We start from the raw sequence: 20,773 nt of genomic DNA, 5'->3' as shown, positions 1-20,773 counted from the left end.
CAAACCAATCAAAATACGCTTTTTGCGATTTTTTTTTTTTTTTTTACCAAACATATGGTAGAAAAAAAAATTGGCCTAAAATGTTAAAACATTTGATTTTTACATTTTTTTGTGGGGAATTTCATATAAAAAAAATGTGAAAAATATTGTTGTTTTTGCAAAATTGTCACACTTTTTATGTTTGTAGTGCATGATCAAAAAATCGCACAGGTGATCAAATACCGCCAAAAGAAAGCTCTGTTTGTGGGGAAAAAAAGGACGTCAAATTCGTTTAGGTACAGCTTCGCACGACCGCGCAATTGTCCGTTTAAAATACGCAGTGCCAAATCGCAAAATAGGCCCTGGTCAGGAAGGGGGTAAAATCTTCTGGGGCTTAAGTGGTTAACATTGATACCGGTGGCAGATCGCATGAATGTAGTGTGATTTCAGTGCAGTGCTGCAAATGCTCAGGATTCGCTGCATTTCCCGCACCGTATATATGTGAACCGAGCCTAACGCCTAAGTGCTTAGATTTATTTTTTTCTGTCAAAACGCTGCCATCAGAACGAAAGGTGTCCCTGAGAGATGGGCAAACGCCCTGTGTACAGGAGGCCTACAGACAGACAGACAGACAGACACAATGACCAGGTGAAATAAAGGGGGAGAAAAGAAGGATGATTGGTAAGCTGCAATATATTAGGTTTTGGGGTTGAATAGATATTCCTATCCTAGTGTAGAGTTTGGTAAATTGAGCCTAGCGACCACTAGATGGCAGTAGGGTGTCCCTGCCTCCACAGCGTCGCTCCCTCTTCCCTCAACACTTGCTGCTGATCACTTCCGCTGGCCGAAGTAGCAGCGCCATATTGTCTGGCTGGAAGATTCGGTTACCACGGGAGGAGCGTCGTTGTGGGACGTGTAGAGATTCCTAGGCGGCTTATATCGGTAGTATACTGGCGGAGAACGGTTAATATCGAGCAGTATCGTGTGCTTTGCATGTAAGTGAATAGGGGGAGTCCCCTTCTTGTAACGCTGCTCTCAGCTGTTAGTCGTGCTTCTCCTCAGGCCTAGTACGCAGGCGCGGACGCTTGTGCTGTTACCGTAGCGGCCCTTACAGAACAGAGGGGGGAGGGTGCAAATGTGGTGTGTGGTATGTGGTATTACCGCACAGCCACATTCATCCAACGGCCTGAGCTGAGCAGGCGGGAAGCAGTGCAGGGGACAGCTGAGGAGAAATAGCGGGAAAGGGCAGGAGGCCGCAGCGTGCGCAGTGTACAGGGCCTCACTTGAGCTGTGAGGGGACTAGTCACTTCATGAGGGCTGTTTACAGCTTCTGAATGGAGGATATTGGGGCCGCAGGCAGCCTAGGCTCCATTCATTGCTTGTATTTCACTTGTAGGCGGGATTGCCTTCATATACACGTGTTGGGGTGTTCTACCTCAGTGGTTGTCAACCTATGAGCTAAAGGGGGCCTTAGACATCACCAAAGGGTCGCTCGTAATGTTATATGTAGTGCTTGAGCCTGGTGCGTGCGTAAACCGCATGTGATGTTTGTGCTGTGCGATTTGAGCCATAAATTTTGTATGGCTCAAATCGCATCCATACTAAAATGTTGCAGGACTTTTTAGGGTTTTTTTTTCCCCCGCACCTGAATTGCATCACATGGGTGTTCATGCCCATGCAGTGGAGTTCTGGCTATTGCACTTACATTTTGCATTCTATATAGTTGTATTATATTCCACGATTTGATTATAGCGGAGTTCCACCCAAAAGTGAAAGCTCTGCTTATCTGCTCCCCCCCCCCCCCCCTCTGGTGAGACATTTGTCACCTTTGGGGGTGGGGGACGACCTGTTTTTGACAGGTACTGGAGCTGCACGATTGTGGATAAAATGAGAATTGCAAATTTTATTTTTTTTTGCTTAGAATAAAGATCACTATTCTCAGTGTTACATTCTTTCACATTATACAAAAAATTGAGCTAACTACTGTTTCGTTTTTTGTTTTTTTAAATTCATTTAAGTGTTTATTTTTTTCCCCAAAAAATTGTATTTGAAAGCCCACTGCACGAATATAGTGTGACATAAAATATTGCACTGAGTACCATTTTATTCTCTAGGGTCTCTGCTAAGAAAAGATATATAATGTTTGGGGATTCTAAGTAATTTCCTAGCAAAAAAAATACTGTTTTTAACTTGTAAGCAACAAGTGTCAGAAAAATTTATAAGAGCCGGTTCACACTACTCTGACTTGGGACAGCCCCAAGTCTCTTGTCATCGTAAATTCAATGTAAATGAATGAGAGCTGGCTTAATATGCACTACTGAAGTCGCTGACTTCAGAAAAGTTTCCTACACATAGACTTCAATGGGAGTCGCTCCTAAGTCGCAACTTATCAGACTTTCCAGGAAGAAGAAAAAGATTAGCCAGGCATTCCTTAGACAAAGTCGCCTATCTTTTAAGTCTCTTCAAAGTCACGCTAAAAAGACGCTCCTTCATGGGGCGACTTTCTGGTCGCGGTAGTGTGAACCGGCTCTAAAAGTCCTGCGAGCTACTAAATGAACAATGTTGTCCCAAAGGCTGAATTCAACTAAAGGCTCGTACACACTATAAGAAAATCAGGCTAACATTTTCGTCCAAAGAATTTTCGAATAGTGTGTACACAACTTTCGACAGCCGACTCTGAATTTTCGTACGAAAAACTCTCGAACGGACAAACTCCAAAAAGTTTCTCGTACGGAAAAAAACGAACGATTGTAGTATAATGTGTACCGTCTTTGTATGATTTATGTCCAAGAAAAATCAGAAAAGAGAGAGTGTGCATGATCAGAAACAATGAACTATAAAGAGCCTTTGTTGTATGACAATTTTTGGGAAGTGTCAGAAAAAGGATTGATCTCTAAGTGGTTAAACTGCCCTCATTTACAGACCAAAGTTTATCCCTGTGATCTAAAAGAACCAAATGATACATTGTTTATAGTTCTCTCAGTGCTGAGCAATGTTGATAAACATTTGCAGGAGGCTTTTTTTATTTTTTGTCAGCGGTGAGTGAGCAGAGAACAGGTCTGCACTGTATGAATCGTGGAAATACTGGATTAAGTGCCGGGTCACACTTGTGCGATGCGGGAAGGCTGCGAATTCGCAGCCTGTTCCCGCATCGCAAACGCACATCTGGCAGTTCACACTGCTATATGCGATACGCAGGGGGATGTCAATTAAATGTTAACGACACCCCCAGTTTGATCGCATATCGCAGTGCGATCTGACAGTTGCACAGGATCGGATCGCACTAGTGTGAACCACTGTGCGATCCGATCCTGATGCGGCTGAAAAAAAGGGTCATGTGCGACTTGTGCTGGTGCAGTGCGAATTTAGCCATACAAAGTGTGTGGCTGAATTCGCTCTGCACATCCAATCGTATGTAATGAAGGAGCAGTGCGCTCCGATATTGCTTGCGATCGCCGCGCACGCTATAGTGTGAACCGGCACTAAAGGAGATGTACAGCCAAAGCTCGTTTGGCTGTAGTTTTCCTATGGATCACAGGAGTGCAATTCATTTAGCATTCCTGTGAACCGTTTTCAGCAGTGAGGCGGCACAAGTCCATTCTCTGGTGATGTCACAAGTCAGTCCAGACACCGCATCATCATGACAATGGAAGTCCGGATCCACCAGGAGCCTGAGCTGGCCACTCCAGTGAGCGAGGAGGGGTCAGAGCGGAGAGCTGCTCTCTGCTTGGGAAGCTGTCAGAACTGAGCGATCGGCCATGTTCGATCGCTCGGTTCTCAGTGTTAGAGGTGCCGGGGGGCAACAGATGCAGCATTGGACTGATGCTGCATCCACCTACAGTATCTCACAAAAGTGAGTACTTTTTACTTTTTTTGTAAATATTTTATTATATCTTTTCATGTGACAACACTGAAGAAATGACACTTTGCTACAATGTAAAGTAATGAGTGTACAGCTTGTATAACAGTGTAAATTTGCTGTCCCCTCAAAATAACTCAACACACAGCCATTAATGTCTAAACAGCTGGCAACAATAGTCAGTACACCCCTAAATGAAAATGTCTAAATTGAGCCCAATTAGCCATTTTCCCTTCCTGGTGTCATTTGACTCGTTAATGTTACAAGGTTTCAGGTGTGAATGGGGAGCAGGTGTGTTAAATTTGGTGTTATCGCTCTCACTCTCTCATACGGGTCACTGGAAGATCAACATGGCCCCTCATGGCAAAGAACTCTCTGAGGATCTGAAAAAAAGAATTGTTGCTCTACATAAAGATGGCCTAGGCTATAAGAAGATTAGCAAGACCCTGAAACTGAGCTGTAGCAAGGTTTGCCAACACCATACAGCGGTTTTACAGGACAGGTTCCACTCAGAACAGGCCTTGCCATGGTCAACCAAAGAAGTTGAGTGCACGTGCTCAGTGTCAAATCCAGAGGTTGTCTTTGGGAAATAGACGTATCAGTGCTGCCAGAATTACTGCAGAGGTTGAAGGGGTGGGGGGTCAGACTGTCAGTGCTCAGACCTTACGCAGCACACTGCATCAAATTGGTCTGCATGGCTGTCATCCCAGAAGGAAGCCTCTTCTAAAGATGACGCACAAGAAGGCCCACAAACAGTTGGCTGAAAACAAGAAGACTAAGGAAATGGAGTACTGGAACCATGTCCTGTGGTCTGATGAGACCAAGATGAACCTTTTTGATTCTCAGATGGTGTCAAGCGTGTGTGGCGGCAACCAGGTGAGGAGTACAAAGACAAGTGTGTCTTGCCTACAGTCAAGCATGGTGGTGGGAGTGTCATGGGCTGGGGCTGCATCAGTGCTGCCAGAACTGGGTGGCTACAGTTCATTGAGGGAACCATAAATGCCAACGTGTACTGTGACATACTGAAGCAGAGCATGATCCCCTCCCTTCAGAGACTGGGCCGCAGGGCAGTATTCCAACATGATAAACGACACCAAACACACCTCCAAAACGACCACTGCCTTGCTAAGGAAGCGGAGGGTAAGGCCACTTTCACACATATGGTCCGTTCAGTTCATCAGTTCAGTCACGTCAAAATGTATCAGTTTTCCATCCGTTTTTCATCAGTTGTCATCCGTTTTTCGTTTGTTTTTATCCGTTTTTCGTCAGTTATCTGTTTTTCATCCGTTGTCATCCGTTTTTCGTCCGATCCGTTTTTTTGACGGATGAAAAATAGGGCATTCATCCGTTCAAGAAAACGGACATTGACGGAAGTGGATGAAAACGGATGTTAACTGATGATCATCCGTTGTCATCCGTTTTTACATAGAGATACATTGATATCCATTTTTCATCCGTCAACGTTTGGATGAAAAACGGACAGCGTGTGTGAAAGGGGCCTAAAGGTGACGGACTGGCCAAGCATGTCTCTAGACCTAAACCCTATTGATCATCTGTGGGAAATCCTCAAATGGAAGGTGGAGGCTCCACGCCCAAGAGGGTTAGGGCAGTGTGGGAAAATAATGGTGGTCATACAAAATATTGACACTTCGGGCCTAATTTGGACATTTTCACTTAGGGGTGTACTCACTTTTGTTGCCAGTGGTTTAGACAATAATGGCTGTGTTGGGTTGTTTTGAGGGGACAGCAAATTTACACTGTTATACAAGCTGTACACTCACTACTTTACATTGTAGCAAAGTGTCATTTCTTCAGTGTTGTCACATGAAAAGATATAATAAAATATTTACAAAAACTTGAGGGGTGTACTCTTGTGAGACACTGTAGGTAAGTATAATTGGGGGAAAAAATAAAGCCATACATCTCCTTAAGATTGTGAGGGGGGGTTGAAATGCAATTTTTTAATGATGAATCGTGCAGCTCTAACAGGTACCTGTCCCCACTTCCATGAGATTCCATCACAGCGAGGTCCCTCGGAAGTTTGGCCCCCCTCCTTCCTCCGCCACAGGGCTAGTTAGAAAGCGCAGCAGGGAACCAGCCATAAAGCCAAAAAGGCTTCACTGCCAGTTTCCCTTACGAATGGCAGTGGCAGCATCCGAGAGCTGATCCGAAAATCGGCTGGGGTGCCGACATTTTGGGATCCTTGGACAGGTAAGTGTCCTAATATTAAAAGTCAGCAACTACAGTTTTTGTAGCTGCCGACTTTAAATTTTTTTTATGTTGGGGGGGGTGGGAGGGGGTTGGAACATCGCTTTTAATATTATGAATATGAATGAAAATTTATTGGCACCATTTATTTCGGCGCCTTTAACACAAGAAAAATGCATCGCTTAAAATTCTATGTGTGTCTTCACACTGGTCTTGCGTTTCCTTTGTGATGTTAAAAATTCTTTCTTGCTGCATTTTTGTTCAGTTAAAAAAAAAAACACACCTGCAACGTAAATGTATTAAAAACACAGCAAAAACAAATCAATAACTCGCCCATGTTACATTTTTGAGTCACATGACCTATGAAAAAAACACCTTAAGCACAGTAAAATCATGGTAGAATAGTTTTCGGTGGCATTATTGACACCCTTTTCCCTATCGGCAAACACCATTTTCGGCCAATGTGTTTCGGCCACCCTCTAGTGTCAGGGTGTTGTTAATGTAACATTAACGCCAATTTCAAAGGCGATAGCTACTGCTGGGGAGAAGAACCACCACACTCTGTTGCAGTTTGGGGAGGAGGGTTGGCAACATGTAACATAGTGGAAAAGTTAGTGTTGGCTTTAAATGCTTTTAGAAAACTCCAACTAGTGCCTATTGATTATGCTGAGTGACATCAAAGTGTCTCGTGTGTGCGTTTTTTGGTGCAGTTTTTTTTAACTGACCAAAAATGCAGCAAGATTTTTTTTTTTTTTTTATTCGTTTAAATTCATGATAATTAAAAAGTCGAATAAAAGGCAATTCTATAAAAAAAAATATATATATATATATATATATATATATATATATATATTATAATTCTATATATTTTTTGTAATGGTCTGTTGATGTTTTTGGCGAAGTGCATCCTTCATTTTCGGTTTTGGCACCAAAATTTCCATTGTGCGCACCTCTAGTAACAGGTACTCTCTATGAAGAGCTCTGGTGTCTGTAAGACCCCAAATTCTTTCTGCCCTTAAAAGCATTCAGGACATCAAGGTTGGTGTTCCATTTTTTTATTAAAATGGCGCTGTTGAAATCTGGGTACACCGGAAGTGATGTCAGGTCTTCGCTTCTTGGTTACCATAGCGGACAGCCAAAGAAAGCCGATCCCAGTGGGACAGGAGAGCCTGAGCAGGCTATGGGAGGGGGAGGACATCTCCTGCCACTGCTTGTAAAAGTAATCTAGTGGGTAGTTACAGGTACGTCGCTGTTCGGCAATTTGTTAAAGGATAAGTTTACCTCTGCATTTTTTTGCAGGTAAAAAAGTACCTTTTTATTTTTTTATTTATTTTGGGAGCCTGTAAAGCATCGCACCTACAACCAGCAGATTGTGGGTGTCCGGCTCCTGCAGTCTGTGCAGCTGTCTGCCTGTACCTACGATGCAGGCAGTTACTGAATGACAGGAAGATCAACAAACTACCTGAAGCGCTCATCAGTGTGTAGTTCATTAATTCGCAGAACCTGCCCCCACATGGCCTTGCTCTTTTTGAATTGTTACATGGGTGCGAGGAGAAGATCCCTGGCTCTTTGTCACAGGAATGGGGGAGGGGGGGCAGACGGTGAACACGTTACACCCTAAATATGGCTGTAGGCATGTAACATGTTCACAAAGGTGAACTTTTCCTTTAACCACTTGAGCTTTGGAAGATTTTACCCCTTCATGACCAGGCCATTTTTTGCACTGCACTACCCTTTACTGGTAATTGCGTGGCCATGCAACGCTGTACCCAAACAAAAATACCATTTTTTTTTTCACACAAATAGAGCTTTCTTTTGGTGATATTTGGTCACCACTGTTTTTTTTTTTTTTGCAATGCGGTATCATCAGGGTACCCTGCCTGCACGTCCGCGTCACGGCGGGTGGCTACTTTTTAAGGGGGTGATTTCCTATTATGCCCTCTATGGAGGGCGACCCCCTTGTTTTTTTGCGGGGTCCAGTAGGTGGTTCCACTCGTGGGCCCTTGGTCGGCATCCCCTTTGCGGGATCGCAGTTGGTGACCTCCCCTGATTGTTCTGTTTTCCGGGTGAGCTTAATATATAGCGACCCTACTGGGTCTGTGTCCGCGCACCCTAAGTGCTCAGATAATGAGGATGTTTTCTCTGCTCCTCTAGCCACGCATGAAAAGGCGCTGGTGGGTGCACTGTTTGTGTCAGTGCGTGACACTTTAAAAAAGGAGGTTGTGGCTGATGCTGCGTCGGAGGCGCCAGTCACTCACAGCCCTCCAAAGCGACGAGGGTGTTCCCATTTTCGCTTACTTTGACAACATTGTCGCAAAACAGTGGGGTACTCCAAAATGCAGCAGCTCTTAAACGCTTTTTGCTTGCGGTGTCCTTATGAGAATTAACTGTGTTAAAGGTGGACGGTCCCACTTGTAGTGGACTCACCGGTCTCCAGGTTAAATAAAGCTACCTTAATTCCGGTTGAAGAGTCCCATCCTTTAAATATCCAGCTGATAGGAGGGTGGAGACTCTGGCCCACCATGTGTTCGCTGTAGCCGGTTTGGCACTTAGGCCAGTGTTTATTATTGCCCTAGGACCGCAAGCTCTGACCGAGTGGGCTGAACTTTTACGCCGGGACCTGGAGGGGAATCTGCTGGTGGATCAGATTGTCCAGGGGCTACAGTTTATCGGAGATGCCTCTTGGATGTGACTCCTTTAAATTCTAGGCTGTCTGTATCAGCAGTGGTCCTTTGGCGTATTATCTGGCAGAAATACTGGTATTGCGGACCAGACTTCTGAGGAAGGCCTTATCTGACCCCCTCCCCTAGTAGGGGGTTGCCTGATTGGAGCTTCCTTATATGACATTAAGTGTCTCTTGGGAAGGGGGGGGATGGGGGGAGAGTACTTTTCTTCTGCAGGCTACCAAGGGAAAGGAGATGTGGACCATTCTCATCTCAGAAGAGGTTTTTCTTTATTGTACATCATGGGACACAGAGCTGGTAATAACTATTTGGGTTATACGCCACCTACAGGTGAATGGACACTGGCAACCAATTGACAGGAAGTTCCTCCTCTATAACCCCTCACATACAGGAAGAACATCAGTTTTTTTTGCCAGTGTCTAAAAGGCGAAGGTCGCTGTGGAGAACATGCTCCACATGTTTTTTGTTTCAAAGAAGAAGAAAGAAGATTATACTATCATACCCCAAAGATCACTGGATCTAAGGGGTTAGCTATCAAGTCCATCTAAAAACAGAAAAAAGATGGTACCCGAGCCTTGGGAAGCAGATACAAGGTTTTGCCTGTAACGCTGTCCTTTTTAGGCGCTGGACGCTGGGATCTGGACCCTTGGAATACCAAACTCCAAAGGCGCTCCGTGCAGGGTGCTCTAAAGGTCCAAAGCCGTGGCCCCTCTTATATAGGGGACCTAGTCTTTGAATGCCTTTAAGACCATGCTCACCGTGAGGAGTGAAGATTGGAATCTTGCTTATAGCAGTTTCCTAAATATTTACACAGCAAACAAAAACCTAAACCACTTACCGCAAAGTGACGTAGCCCTACGTCCTCAAACTTTGCGGTAGTATACCTGGATGATGCCTCTAGCTAGAGACACCATCCCGGTACCGTTGTTTAGAGCCAACGGTCGGCTTTCCGTCAGGAACGACCGATATTGTCGCTCGATCGTTCCCCGGGTGAGCGGGAGGGGAAGTCCCTCCCGCCGCCTTCCGTGACTTTGCTTGGGGTTCGCGTCCCGGCCGGAGCACCCAGCCGGCACGTCCGCCGGCTGGGTGGAGTCCCGATCAAAGCCGGAAACGGCTTCAATCGGGTCTCCGATGGCGTAACCCGGAGGCGGCATCCATGACGTCACTTCCGGGTTACTGTGCTGCAAAATGTGGCAAATTAAAAAAAAACGGCTGTATGCAAAAACGCCGTTTTCGGCATTTTGCATACATGTTATGTCACAAGGGATGTTTACATTGCTTGTGACAGCAATAAAAGTGATCAGATTTTTTTTTTTTTAAAAAAAACCTGTAATAAAGTTAAAAAAAAAAAAAATAAAATAGGAAAAAAAAAAATTTAGCCGTCACCGTTAGCTCGCGCACAAAAAAAAAACATATACTGAAGTCGAGCCGCGAATGAAATTGCTTTTCAAACCACACATGTAAGGTATCGCCGTGATCGACGGAGCGTGGGCAATAATTAAAAAAAAAAGAGCTACACTCTAACTCTAAACTGGTAACCGTTAAAATTTAAAGCGTTGCCTATTGAGATCTCTATTGGCTGTAGTTTGTCGCCATCCCACGGGGGGGGCGCAATTTGAAACCGTGACATGTTGGGTATCTATTTACTCGGCATGACATCATCTTTCACAATATACAAAAAAAAATGGGCTAACTTTACTGTTTAGTATTTTTTAAATGCAGTGAAATGTGATTTTTCAAAATTTTTCCAAAAAAATGGCGTTTTAAAGACAGCTGCGCAAATACCGCGTGACAAAAAATATTGCAATGACCGACATTTTATTCTCCAGAGTCTTTGCTAAAAAAATATATATAAAGGTTGGGGGTTCGAAGTAGTTTTCTAGGAAAAAATACTGGTTTTAACTTGTAAACAAAAAGTGTCCGAAATAGGGCTGGGGCTTAAGTGGTTAAAAGGTTAAAATTGTAAATATTTTATGAACTGTTCCCTTTTAATAAGATTACAGAGACTTGTGCCAAGTGTATTTTTGCTTGTATTTTAATGGTAGCAGGTTTATGCAAAGTATGTTTAAAACATATTGTTACACTGTGTTTCTTACACTGTGCTGATTATCTGAAAGGTATCAGCTGGGACAATACGTTTCAGCCTAAACTGCTCTCTCCCCCATTTGTTGTGTTAGCCCTGGCACCTAAGCTTTCGCATGTTCGCCTCTGCTGGAGCCTACGGCCACATCACCCTGAACGCGCCCGATCTTGTCTGGTCTCAGAAGCTAAACAGGGTCAGGCCTGATTAGTTAGTACCTGATTGGGAGACCGCCTGGGAATACCAGGTGCTGTAGTTGCGTGTCACGTGTTTATGGCCTTCGCGTGCGTGGGAAACTTCGCATTTAAATTTAGGCGTTCGCAACGTGGTGGGCGTTTTTTAACACTGTTTGGCTTGCGCATGGACACCACACACCGCGCCACACGTGCATAAAAGGGCACGTTCTGCAAGGAACCGTTTCCAACACACTAGCCTCTGCCAGGCTGAAAGGGGACACGGAGCAGCAGCAGCAGCTGGGTTGTGTGAGTGACTGTGGGTGTATGTTACTGGCACTAATAGGTCCTGTATCTTTGGTAATCAGTGTTATGTACATTAGGCTGTATAAGCTTAGCACAGACCTTGAGTACACTTTAAAGGTAGTGCCTCCAAGTTTGTCTTGCTATAAAGCAATGTCTGCCTGAAAAATTGATGCAGGGAGCACAGTTGGAAAAGGCACTGTGATGCCACCGTCAGGCCCTAAAGGCCCTAGTTGTGCTTCCACTGCATCTACTCCTCCGGACAAGCCAGAGGCAAATAGCCAATCTGAGCCAGTTCGGTCTTATCCTCTGGAAAGGTTCTCCCCTTCCAATCTGCACTTGTCCCCAGATCACTTACGGGTTTCTTTGGGGTAGTGCAAGACTTGTTCCTTCAAAGGGGGATTGTTCCGATTTTGAAACGTTTTCAGGGGTTTTTACTCAAACCTCATTACAGTTCCCTGGAAGGAAGGCAATGTATGTCCAATTCTGGACCTCAAGGCGCTAAACTGCTGGTGCGAGTACAGAAGTTCTGCGTGGAGTCCATTAACGCGGTGGTGGCATCCGTACGTCAGGGGGGTTTCTTCTCGCTTCTGTCGACATTAAAGTTGAGTTCCACCCTAATTTTATACTTGCCTCCATCTTCTCGCTCCGGGTCACCTGAAAAACAAATGGATAATCGCAATTTTTTTGTTACTTACCTTTGTAGAGAAAATATACTTACCTTACTTCCTTCTTCCTCCCCTCGGCGGCCGCTGCGATTCGTCACTTCCTGGCTTTTGCAATGATTCCTGGGAGCTGAACGTCATCGCTCCCAGGAATCATTGCGCCTGCACCGGCCCCGACTTCAGTTCCGGCTCGCGCGCATCATTCCCTTCTAAACAGCTTCTGGGCATGCCCAGAAGCTGTGGAGGGATGACGCGCGCGTACCGGAAGTGACGTCGGGGCCGGTGCAGTGCATCGTGGGACCGACGAAGAAGGAAGGGGACTCCGAAGAGGATTGCGCTGGCTTCAAGCTGCCCACACCTGAGATGGCAGCGCTGGAGAATACTTTTTCAAGGTAAGTATTTCTCCTAAAAGGTAAGTGCAACCCGGGACAGATCAGAGGCTAGCCATTGTGGAATGTACTAGCCCTGACTGTCCCGGGGGTATTTTTTAAAAAAAAAAATGTGCACTGGGTGGAACTCCGCTTTAAGAAAGCCTACCTCGACATTCTAATATGTGCTGGTCACCAACGCTTTCTCCGTTTTGCCGTGGGCGAGGAGCATTATCGGTTTGTGGCTTGCCTCCACTCCTTGGGACTTCACAAAAGTGTTGGCCCCAGTGCTGGCTTTGTTTGAGTCAGCAGGGGGAATTGCGGTACTGGGATACCCAGACGATCTTCTGCGAACAGAGTTTCTGGCTGCCCTGTGAACTCTGAGAGAGTTCAGTTGGATTCTGAACCTTCAGAAGTCTGCTGTGATTCTGTCCATAAAAACTGGTCTATCTGGGTCTGACTCTGAACTCGGCCTCAGCCAGTGTTTCTTCCTCTGGAAAAACTCCAGACATTGCAGGCGGCAAGTCAGCTTCTGTTGTTCAGCAAATGGTCATCCCTCTGGGCTTGCATGCGGGTGCGGGGTCTGATGGTGTCCACCTTTTGAGGCAGTCTGTTTGCACAGTTTCACACAAGATCTCTGCTAAAGAGATTCTGGTGAAACGGGGTGAGAATCCAAGGTCTCTAAGGGTGGCTTCGTTCTCTGGCACTTCAGCAGGGAAATCCTTTCTTCTGTACTGGACGGTTGTCGCCGCAGATGTCAGCCTGTCTGGGTGGGGAAGCCTCCTCAGCACAGATGTGCTCAGGGGGTCTGGACTCTAGCAGAGTTCAGATTGCTGATTAATGTTCTGGAACTCCGAGCGATCAGACTTTGTCTGGCAAATTTGACAATTCACCTTCAGGGGTGTTTGGTACGAATTAATTTAGACAATGCCACGGCCGTGGTCTGTCAATCACCAAGGGGGCACAAGTAGTGTCTTGGTGGCTCGGTAAGTAGCCGGCATTCTAAGGTGGGCTGACCGATTCACTTCTGCCAGGACTCCTTACAGTATCAAAGCAGAAGGGATTCTGTTCAGACTGAGCTCGTCGGTCTTGGTACGCCGATCAGGTACAGCTGGTCACTGATGCTTCTTGGGAATCTCCCATCCTGCTTTACAGTCGCTGGCTTTGCGGCTTGGCTGTTGGAACGCCAGGTGCTGAAGGATGGAGGTTTGTCTGAGTCGGTGATTCATACACTGTTGAAAGCTAGGAAATCTACTTCTAGGAAGATCTACCATCATATGTGGAAGGCGTACATTGCGTTCTGTGAGTCTCTTGGGGCTCATCTTTGCTCCTTTGGTGGCTTTCACCTCTTCGTGCAGGGAGAATTGGCAGCATTAACTTGTCGTTAACCTTATATGGTAATTCGCTAGGATAAGGTGGTGCTTTGCCCCTGTCTTATCATTTCTTTCTAAGGTGGTCTCTGACTGTCATTTGAATGAATACATTGTGTTGCCATCCCTGTGTCCCAGGCTAAACATCCAAAGGAACTTACCTTGCATACCTTGGATGTGGTCCAGGCAATTTGGGTGTACCTGGCAGCTACAGAGTCTTTTAGGAAGTCAGACTCTCTATTTGTGCTCACGGACAGACCTAACAAAGGGTTGTCTGTTTCTTTTGCGACCATTTCCAGATGGATCAGACAGACGGTGGTTCAGGCCTATTGCATTAGAGGTCTCCTTTCCCTGTCTGGAGCCCTCTACTGGCTCTTTTCCACTGCATGGTACCACTCAGTTTGGTGCTTTTCCACCGCATGGTACGCGTTTGAACGGTACGGTTTGGTACAGCGGCGCTTTTCCACTACATGGTACGGCTCGCTTAAACAGTACCACCTCGGTTGGGGTTCCAAGCGGGCCATACCTATACCATATCCCACAATCCTTTGCATGCAGCCTTGATTGTTTGTCACTACTAGCCACTGATTGGTCAGAGAATCGTTGTAATCACACCCACTTACTACTTTAGTGGAAAAGCAAATTGAGCCGAGTAGAGCCTATACAATGCGGAAATGTGCCGACTCGTACCACGCATTGGAAAAGCAAACTGAGCCGAGCTGGGCCAAGCAGTGCCAAGTGGAGCTGAGCCGGTACTTGCAGTGGAAAGTGCCATACTAGGGTGCTTAATATCTCCTTGGCTTTCCTTCATCAAGCATCAGGGACACAGGTTTGAAAGGTGGCCACCTGGTCATTGGTGCCAACTTTTACAAGATTTTTATAAGGTGGATGTGTTGGCATCTGCGGATGCTTGTTTTGGCCGCAAGGTTTTTCTGGCTGCTGATTAAAAAGGACCTGGTCCTCTTTGTGGGTGTATTGTTTTTTTCAGGTGAGCTCCAGTTGTTTATGGTTGAGCTCCATGTTACCTGGTTGGCTATGATTAGCCTTGGGAATTTTTTTCTGCTTTTTTCCTACCCCTCATGTATTATATATATATATATATATATATATATATATATATATATATATATATATATATATATATATATATATATATATATATATATATATATATATATTTTTTTTTTTTTTACAAACAAGGTTGCTCTTTATTGAAAACAAGGAGGAAACATACATAATGCAACAAAAAGTGTAGTCAGTGTACATCATTACATAGGAGGGGGAACAGCACCCCTCATGTTTAACACTGCTTTGGGAAGTCCCAATGGTTAAGAATCAGCTGTGTCTGTCAATGAGCAAAAGAGAAAATAGGACTTTTGACTTGCTGTAAAATCCTTTTCTCTGATTGTAAAGGAAATTTATACATCTTGTATAAATTATGTATTATATTTTGTATGTAATGCACACTGCACTCATTGTGCACAAGGCACTAATATTTTCATTACATTTTTGCATTCTTTCGAGTCCTGATTAGAATGAGCCTGCCTGTTACGCCCCTTGTTATCATAAAAGTACATTTTTAATAATGTGATACCTACGTAATCATGTGTATAAAATCCTGCAATTGCGTCAAATAAAACAGAACAGTTATTTTGGAAAGATACGTAGTGTATCTTTGTGTCTGTTTCCTACAGCAGTAGTTATTTAATTTGGAACCACTAATTAATATGAGGATAGGAGTTGCCTATCTATAAAATGTCCAGAACAGATGGCGAGCCTTGCCAAGGAGGGAATTTTCAGGTGACCCTGAGAATCCGAAACGAGAAGCTTGAGAGGATCTAGGAATTTATGATAATCAGCTGGCTGAGGTAAGCCTTTTGCTTACATTTGGGTTATCAGACTTCCTTGATCGGTAAAGCATTTTCGGGACAAAGGGTACCTATTTTGCTCCCCTTAATCAAACTGTATTGATTGGTTATATGCAGTTCATTGACGGACACAGCTTTTGATTCTTCTTAACCATTGGGATGTCCCAAAGCAGTGTTAAACATGAGGGGTGGAAAACAAGCAGAAAAAAATTCCCAAGGCTAACCAAAGCCAACCGGGTAACCTGGAGCTCAACCATAAACAGCACCCACCCCTTTGTGTTGGCTTTCTTAGAACACTGCTTTTTAACAAAACTGAGTGCCTATAGCTAAGAGTGAGTGTATACCCCCTGGAACTGCCCATAGGCGTAGTCAAGCTTTTTCCTGCCTAGTGTCCTACTCCTTTAGGGGGCAGTATAACCCAGTGGTTAAAAAGAATCAGGAGCTGTGTCTGTCATTGAACATCAGAGCAATGGATTTTACGGTAAGTCAAAAATCCCATTTCTGCATAAATTTTTGCCAAAATGTTCTGCTCCTAGTCTTCGAAAAAAAAATTCCCAATAAGTATACATTGATGGGTTTGCGTGAAAGTTATACCATCTACAATCTATGGTATATATTGGAGTTATTATTATTTTTTTATACTAGTAATGACAGCAGTGATCAGCAACTTATAAAGGGACTGTGATAGTGCGGCAGACAATCTGACACTGACGCTGGGACTAAATGACTGCCACTGACCTCACCAGGGACACTTAATAGTGATCAGTGCTAATAATATTCACTGTCACTATACTAATGACTCTGTCTGGGAAGGGATTAACATCTCAGGTAATCAAGGGGTTAAATGTGTGCCTAGCAATGTTTACTGTGTGCAGTTTTTACTAAGCAATAAGACGGAGAAAAAAAAAATGGCACGTTGCTGCTGTCAATAGAGAGCCCTGTGTTGTTTTCCTCTCTTCTGTCATTTGCTCAGCCGATCAATGGTTTCCGGCCATATATCATTTGCTGGGACCTGCTTAATGGCTTGTGCTGTAGTGAATGACAGCACAGCCTGGGTGGTGGGTGTGTCCTCACGCTCCCCTTACCCAGAAATACAAAATCACCTCTTATGTACATGATCCAGTGCAGCAGGTCCACCCTGCCACAGTATAAATGTGATGGGTGGTCCTAAAGTGGTTAATGCTATTAGCAGGCTGAATAATATGTGTATTTTGTTTTTATTTTGTCCACCCTAAAGCCTAGTACATGGGGGCTGAATGACGAGCGACATCAGCCCGTTCAATAAACTGGCCAACATTTGGCCTGTGTGTATAGCAGCCGGTCCGACAGTAGAGTGTGTATGTATGTATATGTAGAGAGAGAGATTACAAAATACATTTATCCTAAATGTCATTCTTACTAGCACTGATTTCTATGTTCTGAATACGGAGTGTGACTAATCATAGGGATAATTTTGTTTTGTTAACAGGTGGATTGGTTATTGTAAGGTGTGGCAGATATGTGGGATCAAGGTGGACAGCCTTGGCAGCAATGGCCACTGAATCAGCAGCAGTGGATGGAATCCTTTCAGCATCAACAAGATCCAAGTAAGTATCTCTTAGGAGAGCTAAATGGATGGGGGGGGGGGTACCTGTATTTTTGCTGTACTTTGTATATAAGTGTTGTAGCAGTGTGCCTGAAGTTCATAATTTCCATTCTTGCGTTTGTCTTTATTTTTTATATTAGGTCAGATAGATTGGGCAGCATTAGCCCAAGCTTGGATCGCTCAGCGTGAAGCTACGGGTCAAGGTGTGGTGGAGCCTCAAGGCATGATTCCCAATGGGCAGGACCTACCTCCTCCAGTTCCACAGATGGAACCTGTTCCCAACAACCATAATTTTCCAAATGATCCAAATTTTAATCGAATGTGGCAGCCAGGTAATACTGTAATAGCCAGGTTTACATAGTTCATTTTTTTATTTTATTATATTTTATAGTTGGTTATATGTATATGCAAAATACATTGTAAAAAGCTGTGTGGTGTACCTAAAGTGAACCTATTAGGGTCAAATAAGCATCTTGAGTACTACTCAAATGCCTGCAATAAAGTGGTTGTAATCCCTTACATATACCCAGTGAACTGAGCTGGTCTCAGGTGATGGTTGAAAAAAAAATCCTACTTTAAAGTTGTATCTGTAGTCTTCTTTCCTCTACGTCCATGGCTGTCAATCAGCTGGAGGTCTCTCCCTGCCACAATTTTTCCCTTGTTGCCAGGACAACTTGTCAAAAGTGACTCATGCTGATAGCAGATGAACAAAGCAGCAGACAGAAATGACACTTAGTGCTTTGGAGTGAGACAAGTGCACACTGCAGAGGGATGAACTTTGTTCATATTTCATGTCTGAGGTTTCCAACCATTTTAAAGTGTATGTAAATCCTAATCATGAACTTCTGTGATTTTCTACAAAAACAAGGATACAGGAAGGCGCAGGCACCTAGTGCATTACCGCAAAGCAATTTGAGCAAATAAAATGGATAAAAATGGGATACTTACAAAAGTGCAACTGGTAAAAACACATAGACCTCAAGATGCCATAGAGTGTAAGATATGTATGCCTTCCTCAGAGCAGAATTGCACAGCTTGTAATTTTTATCAATTTTATTTGCTCAAATATTTATTTTGTAGTTCCACTTTGAATTCCCCTTACCAAGGAAGGCTGCATCTGCCTTAAAATTGTTGCACAGTCCTATTTCAACAGTGGAGGACCTCACTGCGTGGGAAGTGATTTTTTTGTTCTGTTATTTGCTACTCAAATATTCAGAGCTGTCCTGTGCAGTTCCTGTGTCACCTTAACCGCTTAAAGACCAGCCGCCACATATATACTGCAGCAGTCTGGCTCTGCTGCGCAAACCGCCGTACCCGTACGGTGGCTCGCGGGAGCAGGTCTCGTGTGCGCCCACTTTCAAGCCCTGCAGCTAAGCAACGGGTAATGCGGCCCCAGTGGTCGCCAGGAACCTGGCGATCTCTGCAGGGACTGACAGAAGGCGGTGTGGCGTTGTAAACACCGCACACTGCTCATCTGTCACTGATTGAAACAGGGCTCCTGTGTTTGTTATTTCGGGAACACAGGAGCCCTGTTTCCAGCCACCAAGTCTGGCCCGCACACATTTAGAATCACACATTTAACCCTTTGATCGCCCCTGGTGTTAAAACCTTCCCTGCCAGTGTCATTACAGTAACAGTGCAGCAATATCGCAGTCCCGCTAAAAATCGCTGATTGCTGCCATTACTAGTAAAATAAATAAAAATGATCATAAATCTTTCCCCTAGTTTGTAGACGCAATAACTTAATAACTTTTGTGCAAATCAATCAAAATACTTTTATTGGGATTTTTTTAACCAAAAATATGTGGCAAAGTACAAATTGGCCAAAAATTATGAAAACATTTTGATTTTTAATTTTTTTATTTTATTGGGAATGTTATATAGCAGTAAAAAATACTACTTTTTTTTTTTTTTTTCCAAAATTGTTGCTCTTTTTTTGTTTATAGCGCATAATCAAACACAGAGGTGATCAAATACCACCAAACCCCCCCCCCCCTGTTTGTGGGGGGGGAAAAGGACGCCAATTTTATTTGCGTACAGCGTCGCATGACCACACAGTTGTCAATTAAAGTAACGCAGTGCCAAATCGCAAAAAAATGGCCTGGTCATTAAGGGGGCAAATCCTTCTGGTTCAGAAGTGGTTAAGGAGTCTTTTTAGCCCCCTCAGTTCTTACCTTGGTCTACAGAATTATTGTCTGCTATAGAGATGAAATGCCATTGAGTACTTAACCATTTGACCTCTGGAAGATTTACCCTTCTTCATGACCAGGCCATTTTTTACAATACGGCACTGTTATTTTAACTAACAATTGCGCAGTCGTGCAATGCTGTACCCAAAAAAATGTATGGTCTTTTTTTTTTTCCCCACAGATAGAGCTTTCTTTTGTGATATTGGATCACCTCTGCGGTTTTTATTTTTTGCGGCATAAACAAAAAAGACTGACAATTTTGGGGGGAAAAAAATCTACATTCTGCTATAAAACCTATCCAATAAAAAAAATGTAAAAAATCATATTTTTTCATCAATTTAGGACAATATGTATTCTGCTACAGTTTTGATAAAAGAAGAACTCACAATAAGCGTATATTGATTGGTTTGCACAAAGGTTATAGCGTCTACAAAATATGGGATATATTTATAGAATTTTTATTTATTTTTTTTACTAGTAATGCCGGTGATCAGCGACTTATAGCAGGATTGCGATAATGCGACGGACAAATCGAACACTAACACTTTTGACACTTTGAGGACCAGTGACACGAATACAGTGATCAGTGGTAAAAATATATACTGTCACTGCACTAATTACACTGGCTGGGAAGAAGTTAACATCAGGGGCGATCAAGGGGTTAACTGTGTACCTTGCCTGTGCTTTTACTAAGAGGAGGCATTGATCCATGCTTTGCAGGAACCCAGGATCAATGCCTAACCTACTGAAAGAACAGCAATCTGCCATGTTTACATAGGAAGAACACCATTCTTGCACTCTGCCTAATTATTGGCGGCTGCCAGCAAACCTCGGTACTTGCAGATCAGCTTCTGCTGTGTCTAATCACAGCGGGAGTGGATCGTCGTCGCGTGCACGCCCCAAGCCTGGAAGTGCAGGATCAAGTATTAGGTACATAATCCTGCGCAGGAGAGCCTACCTTGCTGTTTTTATATATATATATATATATATATATATATATATATATATATATATATATATATAATATATATTGTACTGTTTCTGTGTGTGTGTGTGTGTGTGTGTGTGTGTGTGTATATGTATGTATATATAATATAAGTTTGAGTGACTTAACGTGGAACTATGCTCAGTAGCACCTACCCAATGCTCCAGTCTCCTGGAGCTCCCCACTGGACGCTGTCTTTTTTTGACCAGATTGGTTTTTGGATACAGATCCTTCAGACATTTTCAGCCCTGTAAAGATGACATCACTCCTGCACATACGCAGGAGTTAATTTTATCTCTGCATTGCTGACATTTGCTCCCGGTACAGGGCATACATGCAAGTAGTGGAATTTTAATGTAGGAGTGACATGTCTGCTGCATTAAAATCTTGCTTGTTTGCATTTTTTTTTTCCTACCTAAAGTTCCACTTTAAATCTTCCATTGAGTTGTGTCCTTCT

The 20,773-nt window shown here is 43.9% G+C and overlaps 1 protein-coding gene across 1 annotated transcript in view; it reads left to right on the top strand.

The window, feature by feature from the left end:
• The first annotated feature begins 825 nt into the window (after positions 1–825).
• PNISR (PNN interacting serine and arginine rich protein) overlaps positions 826–20,773 on the top strand; it is a 57,789-nt gene continuing 37,841 nt past the window's right edge. The window contains exons 1-3 of the mRNA XM_082250250.1: positions 826–974; positions 17,026–17,143; positions 17,283–17,474. Of these exons, the coding sequence (XP_082106376.1) occupies positions 17,056–17,143; positions 17,283–17,474 (280 nt within the window). The 5' untranslated portion in view covers positions 826–974; positions 17,026–17,055. The remainder of the gene's footprint in view (positions 975–17,025; positions 17,144–17,282; positions 17,475–20,773) is intronic.

This window comes from Pelophylax lessonae (assembly GCF_965119305.1).
Source record: "Pelophylax lessonae genome assembly, chromosome: 3".
Lineage (NCBI taxonomy): Eukaryota > Metazoa > Chordata > Amphibia > Anura > Ranidae > Pelophylax > Pelophylax lessonae.
The sequence above is the reverse complement of the archived record's forward strand: the minus strand, read 5'-3'. Positions and strand labels throughout refer to the sequence as shown.